This window comes from Prunus mume, linkage group LG6 (genome assembly GCF_029339155.1).
Source record: "Prunus mume cultivar Tortuosa linkage group LG6, ASM2933915v1, whole genome shotgun sequence".
Classification (NCBI taxonomy): domain Eukaryota; kingdom Viridiplantae; phylum Streptophyta; class Magnoliopsida; order Rosales; family Rosaceae; genus Prunus; species Prunus mume.
In genome coordinates this window covers 22576675-22597324 of record NC_142703.1, presented here as the reverse complement: position 1 = coordinate 22597324, position 20650 = coordinate 22576675, and the positions used below count along the sequence as shown (strand labels likewise).

The 20650-nt window shown below is 36.4% G+C and overlaps 1 protein-coding gene and 1 long non-coding RNA gene across 3 annotated transcripts; one reads left to right on the top strand and one right to left on the bottom strand.

Annotated features, from left to right (window-relative positions):
- Positions 1 to 1382: 1382 nt before the first annotated feature.
- On the bottom strand, positions 1383 to 11283 carry KUP7 (K+ uptake permease 7). 2 transcript variants are annotated; one of them, XR_016127810.1, is made up of 10 exons: positions 10733 to 11275; positions 7723 to 7951; positions 7305 to 7553; positions 7058 to 7108; positions 5968 to 6228; positions 4658 to 4710; positions 4404 to 4518; positions 3949 to 4203; positions 2517 to 2968; positions 1383 to 2364 (listed from the first exon to the last, which is right to left on the bottom strand). XR_016127810.1 is itself a non-coding variant. In XM_008239154.2 (10 exons), exons 1-10 carry the CDS (start codon positions 10952 to 10954, stop codon positions 1824 to 1826), a joined length of 2499 nt encoding a protein of 832 aa, XP_008237376.2. In that variant the 5' UTR covers positions 10955 to 11283; the 3' UTR covers positions 1383 to 1823. The 2 variants fall into 2 exon arrangements, 1 of the variants encoding a protein (XP_008237376.2); XM_008239154.2 differs by having other exon boundaries at positions 2517 to 3039; positions 10733 to 11283.
- Positions 11284 to 16821: 5538 nt separating this feature from the next.
- LOC103335950 (uncharacterized) lies at positions 16822 to 18645 on the top strand. The gene is made up of 2 exons (XR_016127707.1): positions 16822 to 17437; positions 17589 to 18645. It is a non-coding gene; the product is annotated as an uncharacterized LOC103335950 (long non-coding RNA).
- Positions 18646 to 20650: the final 2005 nt, after the last annotated feature.

Sequence of the window (20650 nt, the reverse complement as noted above, 5' to 3'; positions counted from 1 at the left end):
ATTATTATTTTATGTGGACATCGAAGGCCATTGTAAATAGGGAGGAAAGGAAGGAGGTATAGTAGAAAATACATGGTGTCCGCACAGTAATGATGTATAAACGTCTGCATTGGGGAAAATATGTATATGTATCTCATATCACAATGTGAAATCTCAACATGATCTATGAATCACAAAGCATCAACTGATTAAGTGTCAAACCAGCGAAATGATACAATAAGAATAAATATACTAAAGGATTAACAAATCAGACTGTGACTGTAAAGCTAGAAAAAATATAAGCTGAAAATCTCGACACACGGATAAGCAATATTGGCCGGTGAAGAATTAACTAGTTTTGCAAGGTTCAATAAGCCACTAACAACTCAAAATTTTCAAATGAAGCAACAGAAGCAAGAGATCATATTGGGGCTTAAATCTTAAACCTTTTTATATGGATCTTTAAACTCAAAGTATTGGTGTGCTCCTAGACTTAACCATTTCATAAATGAAACAAAGAGAGATGAGAGAATCATACCCTTGGAGCAAATTCTAAAGCCAAGGAGGATATAGTTCCAAATCTTGTCTCCCTTAGATGAGCTATCTCCATATTGGTGCATCAAGGGATGCAATCTCCAAGTTCACCACACCAAATGCACTGATTTGATCGGACAATAAAGCTGTTAGAAAACTTATAGAGGAGAACCTAACCATACGATGCAAGGAAAAAACTTGTACGTTCAAAACCAAGAGAGATGATCAATACTCAAGACTCCAAATAAGACTTTGCAATCCCATCTCTAACATTCTACGTTAGACTTTCTCCCTTCTCCTCATGTCATTTGTCATTCTCCTTACACTTCAAATAATGTCTTTAATGCGTAGAAAGAGTTGACTTTTATTTTCCATGTCAACCCTTATGAAATGTAATAGCCTTCATCAACTGCCATTTAAATGTGGAACTTTGAAGAAAATTTAAAACAAAATCCAAACAAAACCCTATAATTTTTTTTTAAAAAAACCCCAACAGCCACGCAACTTCAAGCTATCCACCTGAAGTCTTCTATATGTTTTGGGTACTAGAAGCTTGAGTTTGGTTTCAAAGCTTGGGTTTTGCCTGTTGCCATGTGGAGGAGGTTTATGGAGATGGAAGCTAATAAACAGTTTCAAAGCCAATTGGAAGCTACAGGGATGATTCCTGCATGTATTCCCTTTATTGTGTTTTTCTTTTATTAACAATTGCGGTCAATATAATGTCTTCACAGAAGGAATTTGATGACGGTGGTTGGCATGACGGTTAATGGGAGATGTTATTTTTTCTTTGGGGCTAATTTCAGTTTCCTTTTTAAGTCTATACCAGAGAGAGAGAGAGAGAGAGAGAGAGAGAGAGATGAATAGGAGAATGGTAATAAAATGCGTAATTTAATTTCAATTTCCTATCATGTCTATACAAGTTATATGAATGCCAATCCAACAATAGTCGCTTCAATGTCAAAACAATTAGATGTGGAAGGAAGGATGTGCATTATAAATCACATTCACATAACTTTGACATTGTAATTACAGTACACCTTCCAAATGCATAACCGCAAAAATCAATGCGATGCATGGAAGACAAGCCATGGAGTACAAAACTTCTGAGATGTGACGTCCTCAAGGATTGGAGGACCAAAATGGCCAACAATCAAATAGGGAGGAGGGCAATGAAATTCCAGAAGCTCATGGTTTTAAATTGCAGCAACAAGTCGTGTGCCACATCAATCTTCCATAACACCAGCTGTGTTCGTGTCTCGACTCTGGTGTAAAAGTTCAGATTTGCCTTATTTCCGTAGCAAAATCGCCCTTCAAACCATATATGTCATCCCAACCTGCATTAGATGCGAATGGGGCACGCTCAAATTGGCAATCCCCCTCCTGCAATTTTTTCTCAAGAAGGCATAGAAGTAATTGATGATTAACTTCTTAATAAACCAGGAATCTTTCCGGGCCCTAATATCCCCGTGACCAAGAAGATAGACAACCCCCGATTCTTTGGCCTTGCGTATAAAAGATAGTTCCCTCTCAATACTCTGCTCAGCATCATAAGCTGTCTGGTCTGCTGGAGGCCCTGGCTTCACCTCCTCTGATGTGCTTGCTTCTGATATAGGCTCGCTTGACTCCTTGTACTCAGCCAGGAGAGGAACACCAAGTGAGTAGACACTTCCGTTGGGAGCTATGAGAACTCTTGAGCACGAAGTCACATCCTCAGAGTCTATATCACCATCATCCCCATCGCTCTCTAGTGACCGCTCCTGAGCTTCCCGACGAATGAATTTCTCAAGGCTCTCAATTAGTAGCTGTTCAAACGTCTGGTGACTTTCTTTACGAACATCCTTGTAGCCGTACCTGTTGAAGTTATGACATCAGAGAGGGAAGGCAACTAGACATGATAGGATGAAAAGGCAAACTAAGGGAAAAACACTCAGCTCTAAATTTTGCACTAGATTCAACAAAGGCAATGCTCTACTCTCCTAAATTACAGGTATTTAGCATCTTACCTGGCAATGCAACGAAATATGTGGTAGTTTTTTGGGCAGACACGCCGGAAAAGAAACCTTTCACTTTGAGGCACTACAGGAACTGGAACATACTTTATACATACAAATATGATCATCGAGTGGATTGCCGGAAGTGTGGTTAGAAAATGGCCAAAAATTGCTGGTATTCCCTTCACCAACTCATTATAAAGTAAGCCAATTCCCGGTGCTCTGATTGTCCCAAGATTGCAACCCAATTCCCGCATCAAATCCATTGACAGCTTTTGCTTGACTTCAGTTTCATACTTAAGCTTGCTTCCATAGTTCCAGATAAACATTATAAAAAACATAATTATGGCAAAGACCAAAATTATCCAACTTCCATCTCCCACACTCCACAAAACTGACGAGAAAAAGGTCAATTCCAACCCCAGGAAAATTACTATGAAACTCAGCACGATGATGATGTTTATCTGCCATATAAGAAGCATAACAATTGTTACTAAAATGGTCGTCATCATCATCACTCCTAGCTCAGCAATGCCTGTAGTAAAAGAGGGTCGTTATCAAGAAATAAAAAACCTGTATATAAATTGATTTTATGCAAAAATTAAGTTCATCCATGGGGATACTAGAAACACAATTGATGGTAACTGTTGAAATTATTCATGAGAACGCATATAAGTTATTTGGAATGTCCTATGAAGTTAAGTAGGACTGACCTATAAGGTTCCAATTTAGAGAGAATAAATTTTTAAATGAGGTAAAAAAACCGAAATTCACCAAATACAAAAAGGGATATTCCATGGAGTTTAGATGGTTTATCCATAAAAGATGAAATATAATATGCAATGCATCTAACAAAAAAATAACAAAGGCTCCGTACAATTGTTGTTAAACATAAAGAATTTTAAACACTAAAATATTATAACAGATGCAAATTTGCAATCTTAATGGATTATTTGATTTTATTATCCACTATAATTTTCTTTAATAACATTCTAAATTAAGGAACTTGATAAATTTTGAAACGCATGACATTTGCTCTTCAGCATTAAAAATATAAATAATATAATTGAGGGACTAGAGTAAACAACAGAAGAAAAAAGGATAACTTTTTTTATAAAAATAAATAAATAGCAGAGAAAGGATAGCTTTAAGACAAAATAACAGCGCGCGCGCACACACACAAAAGCAATAAGAAGAGGAGGCTAGAGTGTTGAAAGAAAACTAAGTTGTCTAGGCAAGTGTGTAAATATTGGTGACTACTACAAGGTGCAAAACATTTCTTCAGATCCTATACAAACCTTAACAGTCAGTTAATGGAAAACAAGTCAGTTTATAAGACATCTACAAGTAACTCAAATTTAAAACCTTAAGAGTTCATTAACAAACAAAGAACAAAGTTCAACAAGAAATGAGACTAAATACTTTGGAACATAATGAGTATTACCATATGCATTTCCAATCTCATCAATGCTTGAAATAGTGCAGACAGACACCAGGCAAACCACCAGCAAAAACCAATTCACGACAGGGATATAAATTTGCCCCATGAATTTCCGGGAGGTATGTATGATTTTAAGGCGAGGGAAACAACCAAGTGCCATTGATTGTTTTATGCATGAAAATGTGGCCGTCGTCATTGCACGACTAGCAATCAATGCAGCAATATTAGCAATGAGGAACACGGGCCAGAAAACGCCACCTGCAGACAAAGAAATGGCATGATTTCTCCAGAATTAACTTCCATCTAGAACTTATTCAAATACAATGTTCCAAAATGCAAAGGGATATTAAATGAGTAAATAACATATCTAAGAATTAGTGAACAAGTGTGACTCCTGAAAAATTCGCAGAAAGTCCAAACAGATGACAAATTAAAGGGAAAAAACCATTGAAGCTTACTTGGAATAGAAGAAAAGAAAGCTTGCTCAGCTCCATCTGGGTTCTCCATAAGGTATGCAGCTTGACCCAAATAACCCAACATAAGGCATGGCAAAACAAGAAGCACAAACGTAAGCTGCAAACACAAGGTACCCAGTAAATTAATTAGAATTGAAGTAATGCGAAGGCCAACACCATAGGCTGAGACACTTTGATGTATCATAAAAAAATGTAGAAAATTTGATCCAAAAACCACTTATTTCTACATTCTTTACCTGGACTGATCGAACAGAAAAGTAGCAAAGATCCGCAAACATTGCCTCAGAACCTGACACATACTACGCCGTCAATAACCATAACATACAAATATGTAGTTGACAAAAATGAATATAAAAGCTTAACACCTCATAAAAGACACAAATCAGAATCGCAGTTCATCATAAATCATAAAAGACACAAATTAGAATCGCATTTGCATATAAAAGCTTAACATCTCTTTTTCTTCTTTTTCTTTTTTCAAAAGGAAACACAAGAATGCAAGCTAAGGGATAGAGTTAGCAGAATTTTATTTTTTCTTTCATTAAAAAGGAACAAAACCATTCAGCGGACAAGTTGTCCACTGGTCTACTAGGTAGAAGACGCTAGCTAAAGCATTAAAGAAAGACTGCAAAGCATAGCTAACCAACAAAGACATATTGCAGCAGACCAACAAAAACTGGTTTACAGAAGAATTCCAATATAGCTCGAAAAGAACTACCTTTCAATTCTGAAGATACCGACACCTACCCAACTTTTTCCACTAAAAAACTTCTACCTCTCACACAATAATGCAACACACAAAGCTGGGCCTCCCTAAACACTCTTCTCCACAAGGTCAAAGCAATAGGACAATGGAGCAACAGGTGACCTGAACTCTTCTCAACAGCACTTTTACACATCACACACCAGTGGGTAGAGAGACACCAATAAAGGCCATCTCCTCTGAACCATATCATGAGTACTCACCCTACCATGAGCCATAATCCAGGCCAACGCCCATAACTCACGAGGTATTTTGGCCTTCCAAATTGCACTAAAGGGAGAAAGACAAGAGTTACCCATAATTTTTTTTGGCATAAGATTTAATACTCCCAAAGACTCCAACGTTCATACCCTTTCTATCTGCCCTAGATTGGACCAATAAAGCATTCTATAAGAACGCCAATAACTCTGCTACCGAAGGCACCAACACTCTAAAATCAATCTAGGTAAGGTGGTAGAATTTTCAGTTCACCATAAAACATTAATGGATTTGTTTTCTGACCGAGCCACATTGTGAGGGAATACAGACATTAAGATAATTTGTATGTTTTATTTTGTAAGAAATGGAAATTTTTTTATTAAGGAAAATTATTTCGGGTTGAAAGTAATCCACTCATATGCTAAAATAGAACAATAAAACTCATAAAAGAAAAGGTAAAAAAAAAAAAATTACACAAAACAGTAGACCAAATTTACAAGTGGAATCAAGGTTGCAAACATTTACAAAGGACAAATATAGCAACTCTCACGCATCCCCAAAGCCCAAGTTTTCCAGATTGATTACCTGTAGCGCACAGAAGACAACCCCCAAGAGAATACCAAGCCTTAGTCGAGTTCCTCTTGAAGAAGTAATAGATGTGAACAGGATTGAATGCCTTCAACACACTGCTGTCATATTTAACAAGGTTGTAAATCCCAATGCCCCCAAGGGAACAAAACCATATGAATAAGGCAGGGCCTACAGCCAGTCCAACTTTACTTGTCCCGAATTTCTGTACACTGAATAAAATTACAAGAAAGGCAACTGAAATCATCACCACTTGATCTGCACCCAAATTTAAGAAAAAAGGATAGTAAATATTAAATAGTAGGTCACATTAAAACAGCATAAGCAGCTAGAGAGAGAGAGAGAGAGAGAGAGAGAGGGGAGAATAGGAAACAAAGATTTTCTACCCAGTTAACCACTTCAAAAAACTGCTTTCATGATATGAATCATGCATGATTTGGTCAAAACTTAGAACCATGTGTATATACGAGCATGATGAGCTTTGAGAAATCGATACAACACAACAGAGGAAGCCCTAAAGGCAGATATAAGAGGTAAAATGAACCAAAAATAAATAAGATATAATAAACAAAATTCTCAAATTTATAACCGTCAGTAATTACTTAACCATCAGACTGAGAGCATTCAGGCATGTCCTGATGCACGTGTTAGAGAAGCACACCAAGGCAGGACTTACCTAGAACAAATTTAAAATGGTAGTACAGACACACTATTTACACTTTTACTGCTGAGAGACACAAAATGATAGTACTTCCTTTTGCTAACCACAAGTCAAACTGCACAAAGCTACAAGTGACTGCGGTTCAATGAGGAAAAGAGAAGAGGTCATATTTATGCTTCACATCAGAGTTGCACACTAATTACACTTTTAATGCTGAGACACAAAAACAAAAGGTAGTACTTCCTTGTGCTCACCACAAATCAAGCTAAAAGCAACTGTGGTTTAATGAGAGACTCTGTAGCCCCTCCAATAAAATCATGAATGTAAACTGGCAACTATGGTCATTTATCAACCCCCCGCCCAAAAAATAGTAAACACAAAAGCAAAGACAAATTTGTGAGACTTGCTCAACAGCGTAAACAATACCTTGCTTAATTGCATCTACTCCAATCTTTAGACCACTAACAGCTGACACTACTGCATTAAGAAGAACAAGAAAATTAAAAAGCAATCACAATGTAATACAAAACATAAAAAAAAATTATGCAGACCCACTCTTTGCAATTTAGAGCGATACATCCAGAAGAACCGCTACAGTACTTCTTCATTTCATTACATCAATGGTAGGTTGATCAGTTGCAACAACAAATAAAATAACAGATTGTGCAAATACCTGACATAGCTGGTGTAACAACCCCATCAGCTATCACCATAGCAGTACCAGCAAGCACTAATGTCAGAAGAAGCTTTTTCAGAGTCAGAGAAGCCTCAAGCCTTTCCTTGATTTTTAAAGATCTCTCGAGTTCAGGAGATGGCACCTTTAGCCTGAAGCTTGATATCCGGGCATCTGACGGAAGCTGGTTTGGAAGAAGACTGACCTTAGCATGTCGACAGATCAATGAATACAAAGCAAATGTACCACCTGGAACAGTTAAATAGCCATAAAATAGATAATACACATTCAGGCAAACGTTTTCTTTTGTACTACATACATAATAGGTAGGTTTGTATTGAGAGAGAGAGAGAGAGAGAGAGAGAGTGAGAGAGAAGATGACAGAAAATGAAGGCTTGATTTACGACGTCTGGCATACCTTCACCATCATCATTAGCCCAAAGAACAACCAGCACATACTTAAGCAGGGGGATCAAGATTAAGGTGTATAGGACTAGTGACATTGCTCCAATAACATCCTCATTTCCATTAATAGGTGCCTTTTTAAACATGACACTGAAGGCATACAATGGACTTGTTCCAACATCACCAAAGACAACCCCAAGGGTCTGAAAAGCAATTATTATTTTCCTCCCAAGACTGAAATCCTGCAATTAAATATACTTATTATTATAAGAAATTCCAATCACAATATTTGTGCCCTACACAAAGAAAGTATACATCTCCATAATTCAACAGTTTAGCTTTCAGTATCATTAACTCCTTCCCTTGAATGAAAAATAAGGTTAGCAAAAACCAAATTCTAAACATAAAAGAAAAGAAGAAGAAAGAAAGAAAGAAAAGGAAAAAAGCAACACAGGTAAAGAAACAAAAAGGAAGATACATGTTCCAAGAAAAGAACTCTTGTATCAAGGTTCCCTCTTTCAGTACAAAATTCAAGTCCGATTTAGATGAACCATATCTATCTATGAAGTCATATTAAAGAAACCGGATACTTTAACTAGGATGAACCATAAGGCAGATGATGAAGTATAAGGAATACTAATCTATTAATCCATATTGGATAAAACTGCACACTTTCTCCAGGGGCCACAAATAAGGCAACTGGATTAACTGTTTTTGTGAAGCACAATTGAAAGTAACCATCAGTTGCCTACGTACTTGTCCAATGTGAATTTCTTTTGTTTTTTCCATAGGAACATAATTTCATTAAAAAGGAATGGAACAAGTCGTCCATCTGACTAGAAGATACAAGCTAAACAAAGCAACAAAGACTGCAAAACATAGCTAAGCAACAAAGATGCATGGCAGCAGACCAACAAAAGCTAGTGTACAGAAGAATTCCCATCATAGAATATATAGTCCAAGATGCAAATTCATCATACTGGTTGGTTTATAATTACAATCTAAGTTTAAATATTACCAACTTCCAAACATGATAATGCTAAGTTGCTGAAAACCTAAAACTCCACCTCCTTCATAGATGCACAAGTTAACATATGACTTAAAATATTATAATGCTAATCCTCCCAAAATCAACTGACAGCAGCATGCCAATCTGAATGAATAATGAAGAAAGCACAATCTCTAATGCAGCCACTACCGATGGCAGCAAGGAATACCAAAAGCAACCCTACATCTCCTTCCCTAACTTTTCCTCAAATATTCGAGAATTTCTTTCAGAACAAACCAACCAAAAACCCAGGCATAAACCTGCACTTCCACCAAACTTTAGCGTTCTCCCCGGAAAGCATAATGTTATGGAAATAAAATGATTTTTTTTTTTTTTGGAGAAGAAACGAAATTTATAAAGCAAAAGAACATAGAGGTGGATAAGACAACCACAACTGGAGAACAACACCAACACAAAAAGAAACAAACAACACCAACCCCTCCCAAACTAACAGGGAGGAACAAAGCCAAAAAACCACTGAGACAACACACCCCCCAACCCTCACATAACCACTGCTGCCATATCCCTCAAAATAGTAGAAACACAATAATCTTTAAAATCTTCAGTAACAGAAGCCCACAAAGCTGCCCAGTACTTAACTCTATCCCACAAATCACTCACTCCCACTCCCTTGTAGTCTTCAAAAATTCTCCTATTACGCTCCATCCAAATGTTCCAGAAAACAGAGTGAACCAGACAGCCCCACAAGGTTGAGGCGCGCTTCCCTGAATCCCACACCTCAAAATCAGAACAAAGGAAATCAGCGCACCCTTTCGGAATCACCCAAACGGACCCAACCTCCCTCCCCAATGGAAATAAAACGATATAAAAAAGACCAGGACACCAACCACAACTTTACCTCTCCAAAGAGCTTGTCTTGCCTCTCCTAAGAGCTTGTGCCACAATCCAAGAGCTACTGGACAAAGTAGAAATACATTTTCTACATTTTCTACTCTTTTCTCACCAATAGAAAACCAATTTGGTCTCCTACGTTGGATAATATCAATAGTATTGACCCTCCCATGACCAACTACCCAGTTAATTGTACCTTACTAGGTAACTTCACCTTCCGAAACAATTGGGATTGTTTAAAAAATGCTTCCTTTTAAATTAATCTAAAATCATTACTTTGAGGAGAAGAATGGATTGAGCATAGATTGTGAACTTGTTTATCATTTTAACTTCAGTATATGTGTTATTAGCATTCTATTTTATTTATGTGGAAGGTTCTAGCAGAAGCATCACAAATTCCAAAGTAAAGATGGTAAACAAGTCGGGAATTATGATGACGCAATATATGTTCAATCTATTGTTCTTGTCAATGTTAATGAATTCTTCCCCCACCCACCCACCTAACAATCCCTAAAAAAAAAAAAACACTTTATCTATATTACCACCGTTAGAAGATCCATTACTAATGTTTGCCTTAAAGAAGCCACTCATGCCATCCTCATAACCTCTTAGTTAAAAAAGAAGAAGGGCAAAAAATAACCTCACAACCCCAAAATGTATATGACACAATAGGCATTTCATTTATTTATTTTATTTTCTTAGTACTAAATCCTTCCGGAAATACAGCTAGCCAAAAGGGGAAATCAATCACACAAGTAAGAGTTAAACTCCAAGCTGAAGAGTGACAAAATCTTAAAGTGGATTGGATACTCGCTTCAACATAAACATTGCTAAGACATTTCAAGCAACATTCACCAGAACTAAAATAATTTTTAAAACCCAAAAAATAAAAAAGGGCAGCTTCACAAGTACATGGATCGGTATTGTTCAAGCTAGATTCACATCAGATGTCCAAACCAAAATATAAATCAACCAAAAAGCAAAGAAAGACCGATGTATACAATAAAACACTATAGAGAAGTAAGAGAAGACAAGCATTGATTTCTAGTTCATGCAAAGCAATGCCAAAAAAGCGATGCTACTGGCACAGAAACCAAAATGCAAATCGTAAAGCTTGAAGCACCTCATATTCGTTTCGCAGAGCGCCGGGGACCTCGAGCGCTTCGACGTCAAAGGAATCGATACGAGGCCCAGTGCGAATCAAGCGCTGCTCGGCATTGTCGTCGTCTTCATCGTCCTCCGAATCCACAACCGTCCGATGCCGCACATCGTCCTCTGCCTCCTCATCGTCGACCTCGGAGTCGTCCTCGTCCTGAAAAACCCACCGCGAATCGATGGAGTCCATGGATGCTAGTCCGCCATTGATCTCGCCCCTCTCGAGACCTTCTCCTCAGCCATCGACGACAACGGTAAAATTTTTTTTTTTTTTTTTTTTTTTGGCCTTCCCTTTAAATTTTGGTATTAAGAATACTAGAGTGGGATTTTGGCTGGGTGGGTGTTTGGATGGGAGGAAAGTGAAGGAAAATTTTAGGGTTTGGCATAAGAAAATGGGAGAAAGAGGGAGAAAGTTTTCTAGGATTTGGTAAATGGAAATGGAAATGGAAATTGTTGGAGATTTTGTTTATTTCGGGCAAAATATGGGGTTGAGCTTCAACATCTCACGCTCGCTGTGTTGCTCGCTCTAGCTCTCTTTTGTTGCTCTTGGTGTGTCCGATCCGGCCCGGTCCGGTCCGAACTGGTTACAATTTGCTCTCTGTTTCGACACGTCAGACCGTCCAAAGAGAGGAGCTAGACACTCAAAAGTAAATTTAGATTTTAACCGCAAAAAAGCTTTCATTTTTGAAAAAAAGTCAAAGTTTTTTCAAAAAAGATAAAAAAATCTCTCAACTTTCAAATAAAGACATGCGAATGTAAAGGATTCCTTAGAAAATCCAAAAATAAATTTTGTTCATTTTGTCCATTTTGGCTTCTTTTACAAAATTTCTCTCTTCTTTGTGTTTTTTCAAAGTCTCCCAAAATCAAATGGTCGACTCCCAAGAGAGACCAGCTTGTGACCTCACTGGTCAATCAATTCGATCATTTTTTCACTTTTTTTTTGCATTTAAATCATAAAACACGCCTCTTGGCACATTTTCTGTATTTTTTTTCATAGTTTTGTTTAATTTTTATACTAGTCCCTTGGCATATGCTCACATGCATGTGCCAATTGGTTTTATTTTTTATTTTTTATTTTTATTTTTTATTTTTATTTAGAATTTAAAAAGATAATAAGTAGTTGTGTTTCATAAAAATAGGATCTATTATTTAATTTTAATTTTTTAATATGAAAAAGTGTGCATTTACCATATTATTCTCATTTAATTCATAATTTCAATTCTTATGTTTGCATTAACCAAAGACATTTTCTAGTATTTTGAATGTTTCACTTATCAAAATAGAATTTTCCAACAATGCAAGGAATAGTGAAAATTCCCTAGATCTTTTAGCTTAAGTGACAGTTCTTTTGTAACATCGCACTGCATTCCTCAAAAAGCATCACCTTTTCATGCTCAAAAAACCGTCTCTTGTTGGTGCATATTTCCTTTAGGAATTTAGCATAGCTTGGAATTTGTTTCATTACATCAAGCAAAGGAATATTAATATGAACTTTCTTAAACAAATCAAGAATTTCATAAAATTAATTATCCTTCTTATCCTTTTTGAGACATTGAGGGAATGAAGTAGGTGGCACATAAGCTTTCACTAGCTTGGGAAAAAGCTTAGATGGAGCTATAGGTGGAGCTTTTAAAATTTTAGTGGTCTCGGAACTAGGAGCAGTTTTGGAATTCTATGCAATTTTGGGAATTTTTGCCTCAGGTGCCGATTCCATTTCCCTCCCATTCTTAAGTGTGATTGCTTTAACTTGTTCTTGATTTCTCAGATTCACCTCAGTTTGAGTAGGCAATGCACCTTTTTCTCTTGCACTAAGAGCACTATCCAATTGGCCCATTTGAAAAAAATCACTTAATTATCTTTCCCCCTTTTGTTTTCTTATCATGATCTTCTCAATTAATGACCTGCAAAACCTCACCATTACCTTCCCCTTGCCATTGTCATCTACACCAACCGAGCATTCTTCCACGACATAGAAAATCTATCTCAAGCTACCAATATTGAAGAGAAAATAAGATATTAATATTTAACCAAAAAAGAAAAAGCCCAAATTTGTTGCAATATTTCTTCTCTACCGTTTGGTTGATCTAACTCTGTGTTTATATATATATATATATATATATATCTCTCTCTCTCTCTGTTTTTTTTTCTAACATCTTAATGGCTTACAAGCTTTTATTCATTATGATTAATAATAACATTAAAAAAAATATATGGCAAAAGACAGTTTGCTGTGCAGTTCATTGTGTGTGTGTGGATGGGGTGCTTTCCCCAAGCCTTTACTTCGGGAGTCGTAATCTATGTATAACTGTAACAACCCAAAAACTAAGCAGTAAAAAAAAGCAAAAAACAAAGTTAGGGATAGAAAAGAAAAAGAATCAGAAACTTGTAAAGCTTTTAGAAGAAAGAGGAGGAGGATGGGAAAGTCATTAATTGAAGAATTCTAGAGGATACGAAATAGGAAGATTTTATAAAACATTGATTGACAATAGAGAAATAAGAAAGAGAAAGTCAATTAATAATTATTTTTAATATATATTTTTCTTAAAAATATATGATTAGTTTAGTTAATCTTAGCCATTCAATCCATTTCAATCTAATGGTTGAAAACTTGTATCAAAAATATAGTGCCACGGATCCGCCCCCTATATATATATATATAATGTCAATGAATGAAGGCATGTTACATATATATAAATAAAGGCTTTTGTTGTAGAAATGTCACATCAACTTATACACAAGTTTCAATTTGTCATTAATTTTTTTTTTTATAAAGATAAATGTCACCTTAATTTTCCAAAATCCATGATTTATCATCTGACTTTAACGCCATCTAATTTTCAAGGGTATTTTAGTAATTCTAATATGTAAACCCTTTGTGAAGCTCCTTTTTCGAACAAAAAATCAGAGAAAACAAGAGCAATACTTTTGCGCATGAACAACAGTCAAACTTTAGGGTTTCAAATTATTTTTTAGGGATCTCTGCAAGTTGTCCAGTTCCAGGGACATTGGCATTGATGGCGACTCCATGCCACTACCCTCCAAACTACGGTAAAGCTTTGCTTTCTACATGGGAATCTCTGAAGTTTTTGTTTTTTATATGACAATGACAGATTTGATCCATGCGATCCTTTTTTCTTTCTTTAGTTTCTTTTGCTTTATATGCTATTGCTTTGTTTTTGTGCTTTGGGTTACTATGTATTGTCCTTTTGCAAGTAAATTACTTTGTTGTATGGGAGATGTGTCAGCTGCAATTGTTACATTTTATATAAATGTTAATTCGTGTGTTTGTGTAGGTGATTGTGATTTAATTACCATGAAAATTCACCATGGGGTCACTTTATAGACCACCCCAAAAAAATCACAAGCAAGTTAGGAGACCAAGGATGCTCAAATGTAGGGAGCCAGATGAGATTCAACCTCCCTCAAGATCAATAGCAACAAGTGTGGCCAAGAAGGTCATAATGCTACTACTTATGAAAGGAGGAAGCAAGCAAAAAGACCTTAATTTTGGTTTATATATTAAATGTTGAGAAGTTGGCAATGAAATTTGATTTGGTATAGGTGAATGGAGGAGGTGATCCAAGAGGGCGAACTTTAGCAAATCCAAGCAAACAACAATTACAAACAAATGGAGGAAATAAGACAAGTGAAATCTCAGCAAATCAAGCACACTTTGTACCAAGAGGAATAAAATCTGCAAGAAATATGTATGAATCCAGTGCATAAGTCTCAAACCCAAGTTCTTCTACTACAAGAGCAAGCACAATGAGAACCAACGCCAAGTCTTATGCCAAGAAGAATAACGTATGGAAATCATAAAGCACCTAGGTTTAATTGATCTTGGTATCATGCAAAGTTTATATTATAAGCAGATAAATATGTCACAAACAAAAACAATGATAAGCATTTGGAAACACCTCTGAGATAACTGATTTTTTCAATTTGTCATGGTCAGTGATTGTTACTTTTAGAGTTTGCCCACCCATAGCTTTCATCCACGTCTGCATTAGCCAAGAAAATGTTGTTGTACTTTCATCTTATACCAAAGTTTTTTATTGTAATCTGTGACTCATTTAAAAAATTAAGACTTACAATCCCCTGAATAGTCTGTTGATTCCCATAGTAATTATCCCGTAGTATAAATATCACAAGAGCAAATACAATTATACTCCCAATATTCAGTGGTATGAAATCTGTTATTTTATTTTTATAACAAGATCATGTTTTTCAAAATGTTTATTTAATTCGAGTTTTTCTTTAACTTTACATTTTGAAGATTAATCTGATACTTTTACATATCCCCTTAGTTTACATTTGTCAAACTTAGATTTATGTAAATAGCAACTAATTAACAAAAAAAGTTCTGATTGTAATTACACGGAACTTCATATAATTTATCTGAAAATTTCCATTTTTTTTTATAAAACCTTTTATTTATTTAACTTTTCATAAATATGCCCATTTTAACATGACATTTTATAATATATAAAAAACCATTCAAGTCCAATATTTGAAAAAAACTCAATGTTGTACTTTCTTTGAAAAAATTGTAGCACACTAAGAACAAATTAGAAACTTGTGTTATGTTAGAATGGGCCTACTTGTGAAAAGCCCGTATTTATTTGTTGGGGAAGATGCATTCCTTCAATAGGATAAATTATACAATACTATAGTAGTACCACGTGGCATTGGTATAGGTGGTGGTACAGACAAATGAAATGATGACATATGGACAACAATTGCAATGGAAGGAGAAACTAACGTTAATTAGTGTTAACATTACCATATGAGAAACTTATCATACCTACCTTATCTGTTTTTACCATCATCGACAACCACTTCCATTTTTGCAAGATTCTTTTGCCATTTGAGCTTATGATGAGAAGTAGTCATGTTGATGCGAAAAAGTGGCTCGGCACTATTTGGGCTCAACTTAGTGAAGCCTTCGGTATGCCTCGGGTCCCTGTGAAGCGTATGATCTACAAGATGACAAACGTTCGGTAAGACCTTAGGCACCGGTGTGGTACCGGCCTAAGGCTCTCCGATACTTAAGTAAGTATGGATTTAGTAAACTTAGACTGACAGATCAATAGGCTATATGCCGTAAGTTCTAATTACCTCCATTTTGGGATAGTGGTCCTCTTTTATAGGCATTGGGAGGCATGCATGTTGTTTAGAATTTCGATGTGAGACTGTAGACGTCAATTGAGAGCAAACCACGTGTCTTAGGGATGGGAATTGCCCTAGTTACCGGATCGGCAGGTAAGGTGTCGAAGGCTACCACGACCTGGCTCAGTCTTGTCCATGTGTCCGTCCCCTATAGGTTGTTCATTTTGGTATAAACTTATCATACCTACCTTATCTGTTTTTACCATCATCGACAGCCACTGCCATTTTTGCAAGATTCTTTTGCCATTTGAGCTTATGATGAGAAGTAGTCATATTGCTCTCCTTCACATGGCTGCTGAAGAATTTACCCAAAAATTGGTCTCCTGTAGTGACTTTGTTAAGTTTAGATAAGGAAAATTGACAATATGTTTGTATGTTTTCCTTGGGGCTTAGGCATATAAGGACAAATATGAGGGCACCAAGATAAAAAGGTCTAGTCCCTCTAAAATTGGACAAATTGGTTCAGTCACTGTCCAACAATGACATGAAATCACTCACTAAAAGTGACATTGAACAACTCTCTCAATGTCCGACAAGAATCTGGACCGATTTGTCTAATTTTGAAGCTGAACCATTTAAACATTTTGTCTTGTGTGAAGGACATTTTTTTTTGTCATTTTCTTATTTTTATTTTCTTTAAATTTAATTGAAATTATTCTTGTCCCAATTTTTACTTGTGTGCTAGTAAAGAAAAGGGGATTATTAGTTTGAGGATGTTTGCTTCAAATAATGTCAGTCCATTTTTTTCTCTAATTGCTTGGGAGTTTTGGACTAAACGTGGGTTGTTAAATGGGTATTTTAGGTTCAAACAATAGGTGATCAATTTGTAAGTGGGATTTATTGAATAATTAACAAATCACAATTTTTGTTGTTGTTGTGCGTGTTTAAGAAATTTTAAGTGGGATTTATTGAAACAATACCCAGTGGATTGAATGAGAAAACAGCCATGGTCATGGCGTCTCAGGGGGAAATAAAGAGCAAAAGAATAAACAATTTTGTGGAACTTTGAGCGGTGCGAAGGAGGAAGGCTGTGGTACTCGGTACTCTCTCTCTCTCTCTCTCTCTCTCTCATAAAATAAAACCCCAGTAGCAGCAGCAGCGTCCTCCCTCTTTTGGCATTGAATCGATGGGCAGTATCGTGGGCGATCTTCGTTTCCGTTATGAAGGCTGTATGATTCATTTTACGCGTTTCCCTATGGCAACGGGCATTCCGTACGAGATAGAATGCGTTAGTGATATGGAGAGCAAAGCAAAGTACATATTATTGTGCGGAAGTCTGAATGGTTTCTGTGAATTGGCCAAGGATAAGGTTGACGATACGTTTTCTTGTATCCTTGTCCACACACGAGAGCCCACCCTGGAGTATGCGGTCGGCTCCCAATGTTAGCTGTCGGGGACACTTGTCTACTTGCGGTGAAGAGTTTCTCTCTTTTCGTAGCAGGAGGATGCGATGTAAACTGGTCGGAACTCCGACCTAAATCAACCCAAAAGAGAAATAAATAACGTATGTATAAACACGCCTTTTGTCCTTTTTTTATGTAGCCATGTTAAATAAAATATATATGAACATATGCTTTTTGTCTTTTTTATATAGCACATGTTGGGTGTCAGCTTTTTTGATTTGCTTTTTCTCTTTCTTCCTTCACCTTGTGCAGGTTGGTGGGATTGAGTTTCAGTGTTTATTAACAGCCGTAGATTCGAAGTGATCTAATGGCTGAAATTTGGGCACATGGGTTACTGTAGAATTTGTCTTGTTAATTAAGGTCCAATATCCTAAAGAGAAAGGGATTCCTAAAAGGAAATTGGTTTGGGCTTTCCTTTTCTTAATTCAGCTCCCTCTATATAACTCCACTCTCTCATGACTAGTTTCACTCAAAGCTCTCATTGGTGTGGTTTGAAGTCGCTTGTTCCAAGCTTTCTTCTCCTCCTCTTCCTCCTCCAAACCAAGATGAAGCTCATCATGAAGCTCTTCTGCTGCGATTTCAACTCCTCCGAATGCAAAGAGACGGTGGAGACAGTGGTGGTAAAAGCGCGATTCTTGCAAAAGAAGAAACAAGATGAGGTGGCGAAGATGAAGAGTGACATCGCAAGTCGCCTTCGGGCAGGCGAAGACCCGATTGCCAGCCCTGCTCATGTCCTGATCAAACGGGCTATAAGAGAGCAGAATGTTTCCGTTGCGTACGAATTCATCGAGGCCTTCTGCGATATGGTTGGGGGCAGACTGTCGACCATCAAAGAGGTGAGGGAATGTCCAGAGAACTTGAAAGAAGGGATAAGTAGTCTAGTCTTTGCAGCCAAAAAGTGCTCTCATGAGATTCCAGAACTGGTGACACTTAAGAATATTTTCAAGAAGAAATATGGAAAGACTTTTGTCTCTGCGGCTACGAACATACGACCCAATTGTGGTGTGGATATCATGATGATGAAGAAGCTTGCAGATACAAATCCTCAATGTGACGAAAAAATGAAAATTGTGCAAGAAATAGCCGACAAATACGGTATTCATGGATCATGGGTAGAGATTGCAGGAAACAACTGCAATGCTTTGGTCAAAGTATAGAAGACCACAAACGTCTTAGCTACCAATTAAGCTAATGTATAGATTGATCACTATTACCTTCTTTTTTTTCCCTTTCTTTTAACTCTATAAATTTCCTTGTTGTCACAGTCTTTCTTTTTTCTAATTGACTACGAAAATAATCTTTCCTTTTATTTTTGGTTGTTTGAAGATAGTTTCTTGTTTTAGAGCAGCACTAGTCATCTGTGGTTTGTCTCCACGGTGTGGTTAAGCCCCATTCAAATAACTACATAAGTACATATGTGTGTGTTTTTCGTTAGCTTCCATTCAAATAACTTGACGAATTCTTCTCTGGATCAGCATATACATATTGGTGCTTCAATGAAACATTGGCCCCATGTCAATTTTGGGCTAACTTCAAACCACATATACAATCCCACTTGGTTTTTCAGAAGAAGAGGATCAGCACTCAAATCCTCCTAATACTATTCATTTTGGTGTAACTCTTAAATAAACAGACCCAAGCTCAACAAAGTGTCATTCATGCTACACAAGTTCTTAACTCACATCCTCTGCTGTATTGTTTCTCATTTGACACCCCAAATTCAGTGGCCAATGTCTACTCGAATGAAAATTGGATGTTGTTTATGTAAAACATTTGTCTACAATTTTGAAAATGTAATTCATGAGATGTATATCCTTGGATATGTAAAGCATTACCTTTTTGGTTTTTTTAGGGAATAGCGTAGCGAACAGATAATTCAGAATCAGAATAGGTCCAGTCCAGAGGACAAATCAGCAGGAAATGCTATTTGCTTTTTTTTTATTTTTTATTTCAATCAAAGTATTAGTAGTTTCCCTAGTTTTCATGTTCTTCCGAGATTTCCCTGTATAATCTGTGGGTATTTTATCATCAATCCTCTACATATGCTGTAACAGAGGCCTACTTATTTTTCTGTTTATATCATCAAGATGTTCATCTGAATCAAAACAGTGCATTCCGCTCAAAATCTCCCCAAATTAAGTTATTGTCCTAAAAGACATATCCTTAAAATTCATTGGTCAATTTTCGCTCAAGAAATCTCTTTTCTGGTTATTTGTTTAAATGTTTCTCTTGCATATCACATACTCTATGTTCTATTCAACAATTTCCCAGAGGTCAATGATAATCCGCGGCATGCGTGCTGCAGGAGGAACAGATGATCCGGTCAATTTTCTGGAGCTGTTTTGATGAAGTGATGAAGGTATCCCTTGTACAATTAGGTATAATACTGTGTGCAGGATATATATACACCAATCCCGTTCTTCTGGTCCACGGGGGCTAGGGAGTTTCTTGGTGACCTTGGGGTCACACACCATCCAACCAACGAGGTCGTCTGAGGACCTCCATAGCCAAATTTTTTGGCCGCCACAGGGTTGCATGACCCCTCTTGTCCCTCTGTGCATCCGTCCTGATTATGTGTTTCTTTTCATCAACTTTGATTAAGCAGATTTGTATTATGTGTCTATATTACTCCCTGATAATAAGTTTCAAAAACACCTAATAAAGATTCAGTGCATGTTTGGTATTCTATTTGAATTCAACTTTTTAAACTTGAAAATAGGATTTGAGTCTAAAACTAAAAAAAAACTTCCTTTTTTCTTTTTTTTTTAAATTTCTAGAAACTGTTTTGAAGTTGCATACCAAACAAGTTTTTGAATCTTTTTTTATTTTATTTTAAATATACAAGCGATATTATACTTTTAAACTAATCTAAACTACGGGAGGGGGATTCAAACTCGGGTGTAGAGTGAGGAAGCACATCCGCTCTAATCAACTTGACTTAGTCCATGTATGCACAAGTTTTTGAATATTAAAAACATAGATTTTAGAAGTCCTTGTTGTTTTAAGTTTTTTGAGTTCCCTACTTGAATAGAATACAAAACAAGTTTTTAAATCGAAAAAATGAATTTTAGAACTCATTGTGTTTAAGAAAAATAAAAAGTTTTTGAATTCCATACTTAAATAAGATACCAAATGCCATCTCAATTAGTTTTATGAAAAAAATAATAATAAAAAAATAAAAGAAGGTCAAAAAAAAGGCGAAGACCGACTAAACGCAACCAATATTGAATAAGGATAGAATAGAAGCCTCCTCCGATTCCTTGGAGAAAAAGAGATCGTCAAACCTCTATATATACAAATCCAAATCTTCAATT

What these genes read in the sequence shown, in the direction of transcription:
- KUP7 (XM_008239154.2), bottom strand. Translation starts at nt 10,954, where the DNA reads ATGGACTCCATCGATTCGCGGTGGGTTTTTCAGGACGAGGACGACTCC. An exon ending in CTCTGCGAAACGAATATGAG is followed by an intron (nt 7,952 to 10,732) that starts GTGCTTCAAGCT and finishes ATTTAATTGCAG; the next exon opens with GATTTCAGTCTTGGGAGGAA. An exon ending in TGTTACACCAGCTATGTCAG is followed by an intron (nt 7,109 to 7,304) that starts GTATTTGCACAA and finishes TTCTTAATGCAG; the next exon opens with TAGTGTCAGCTGTTAGTGGT.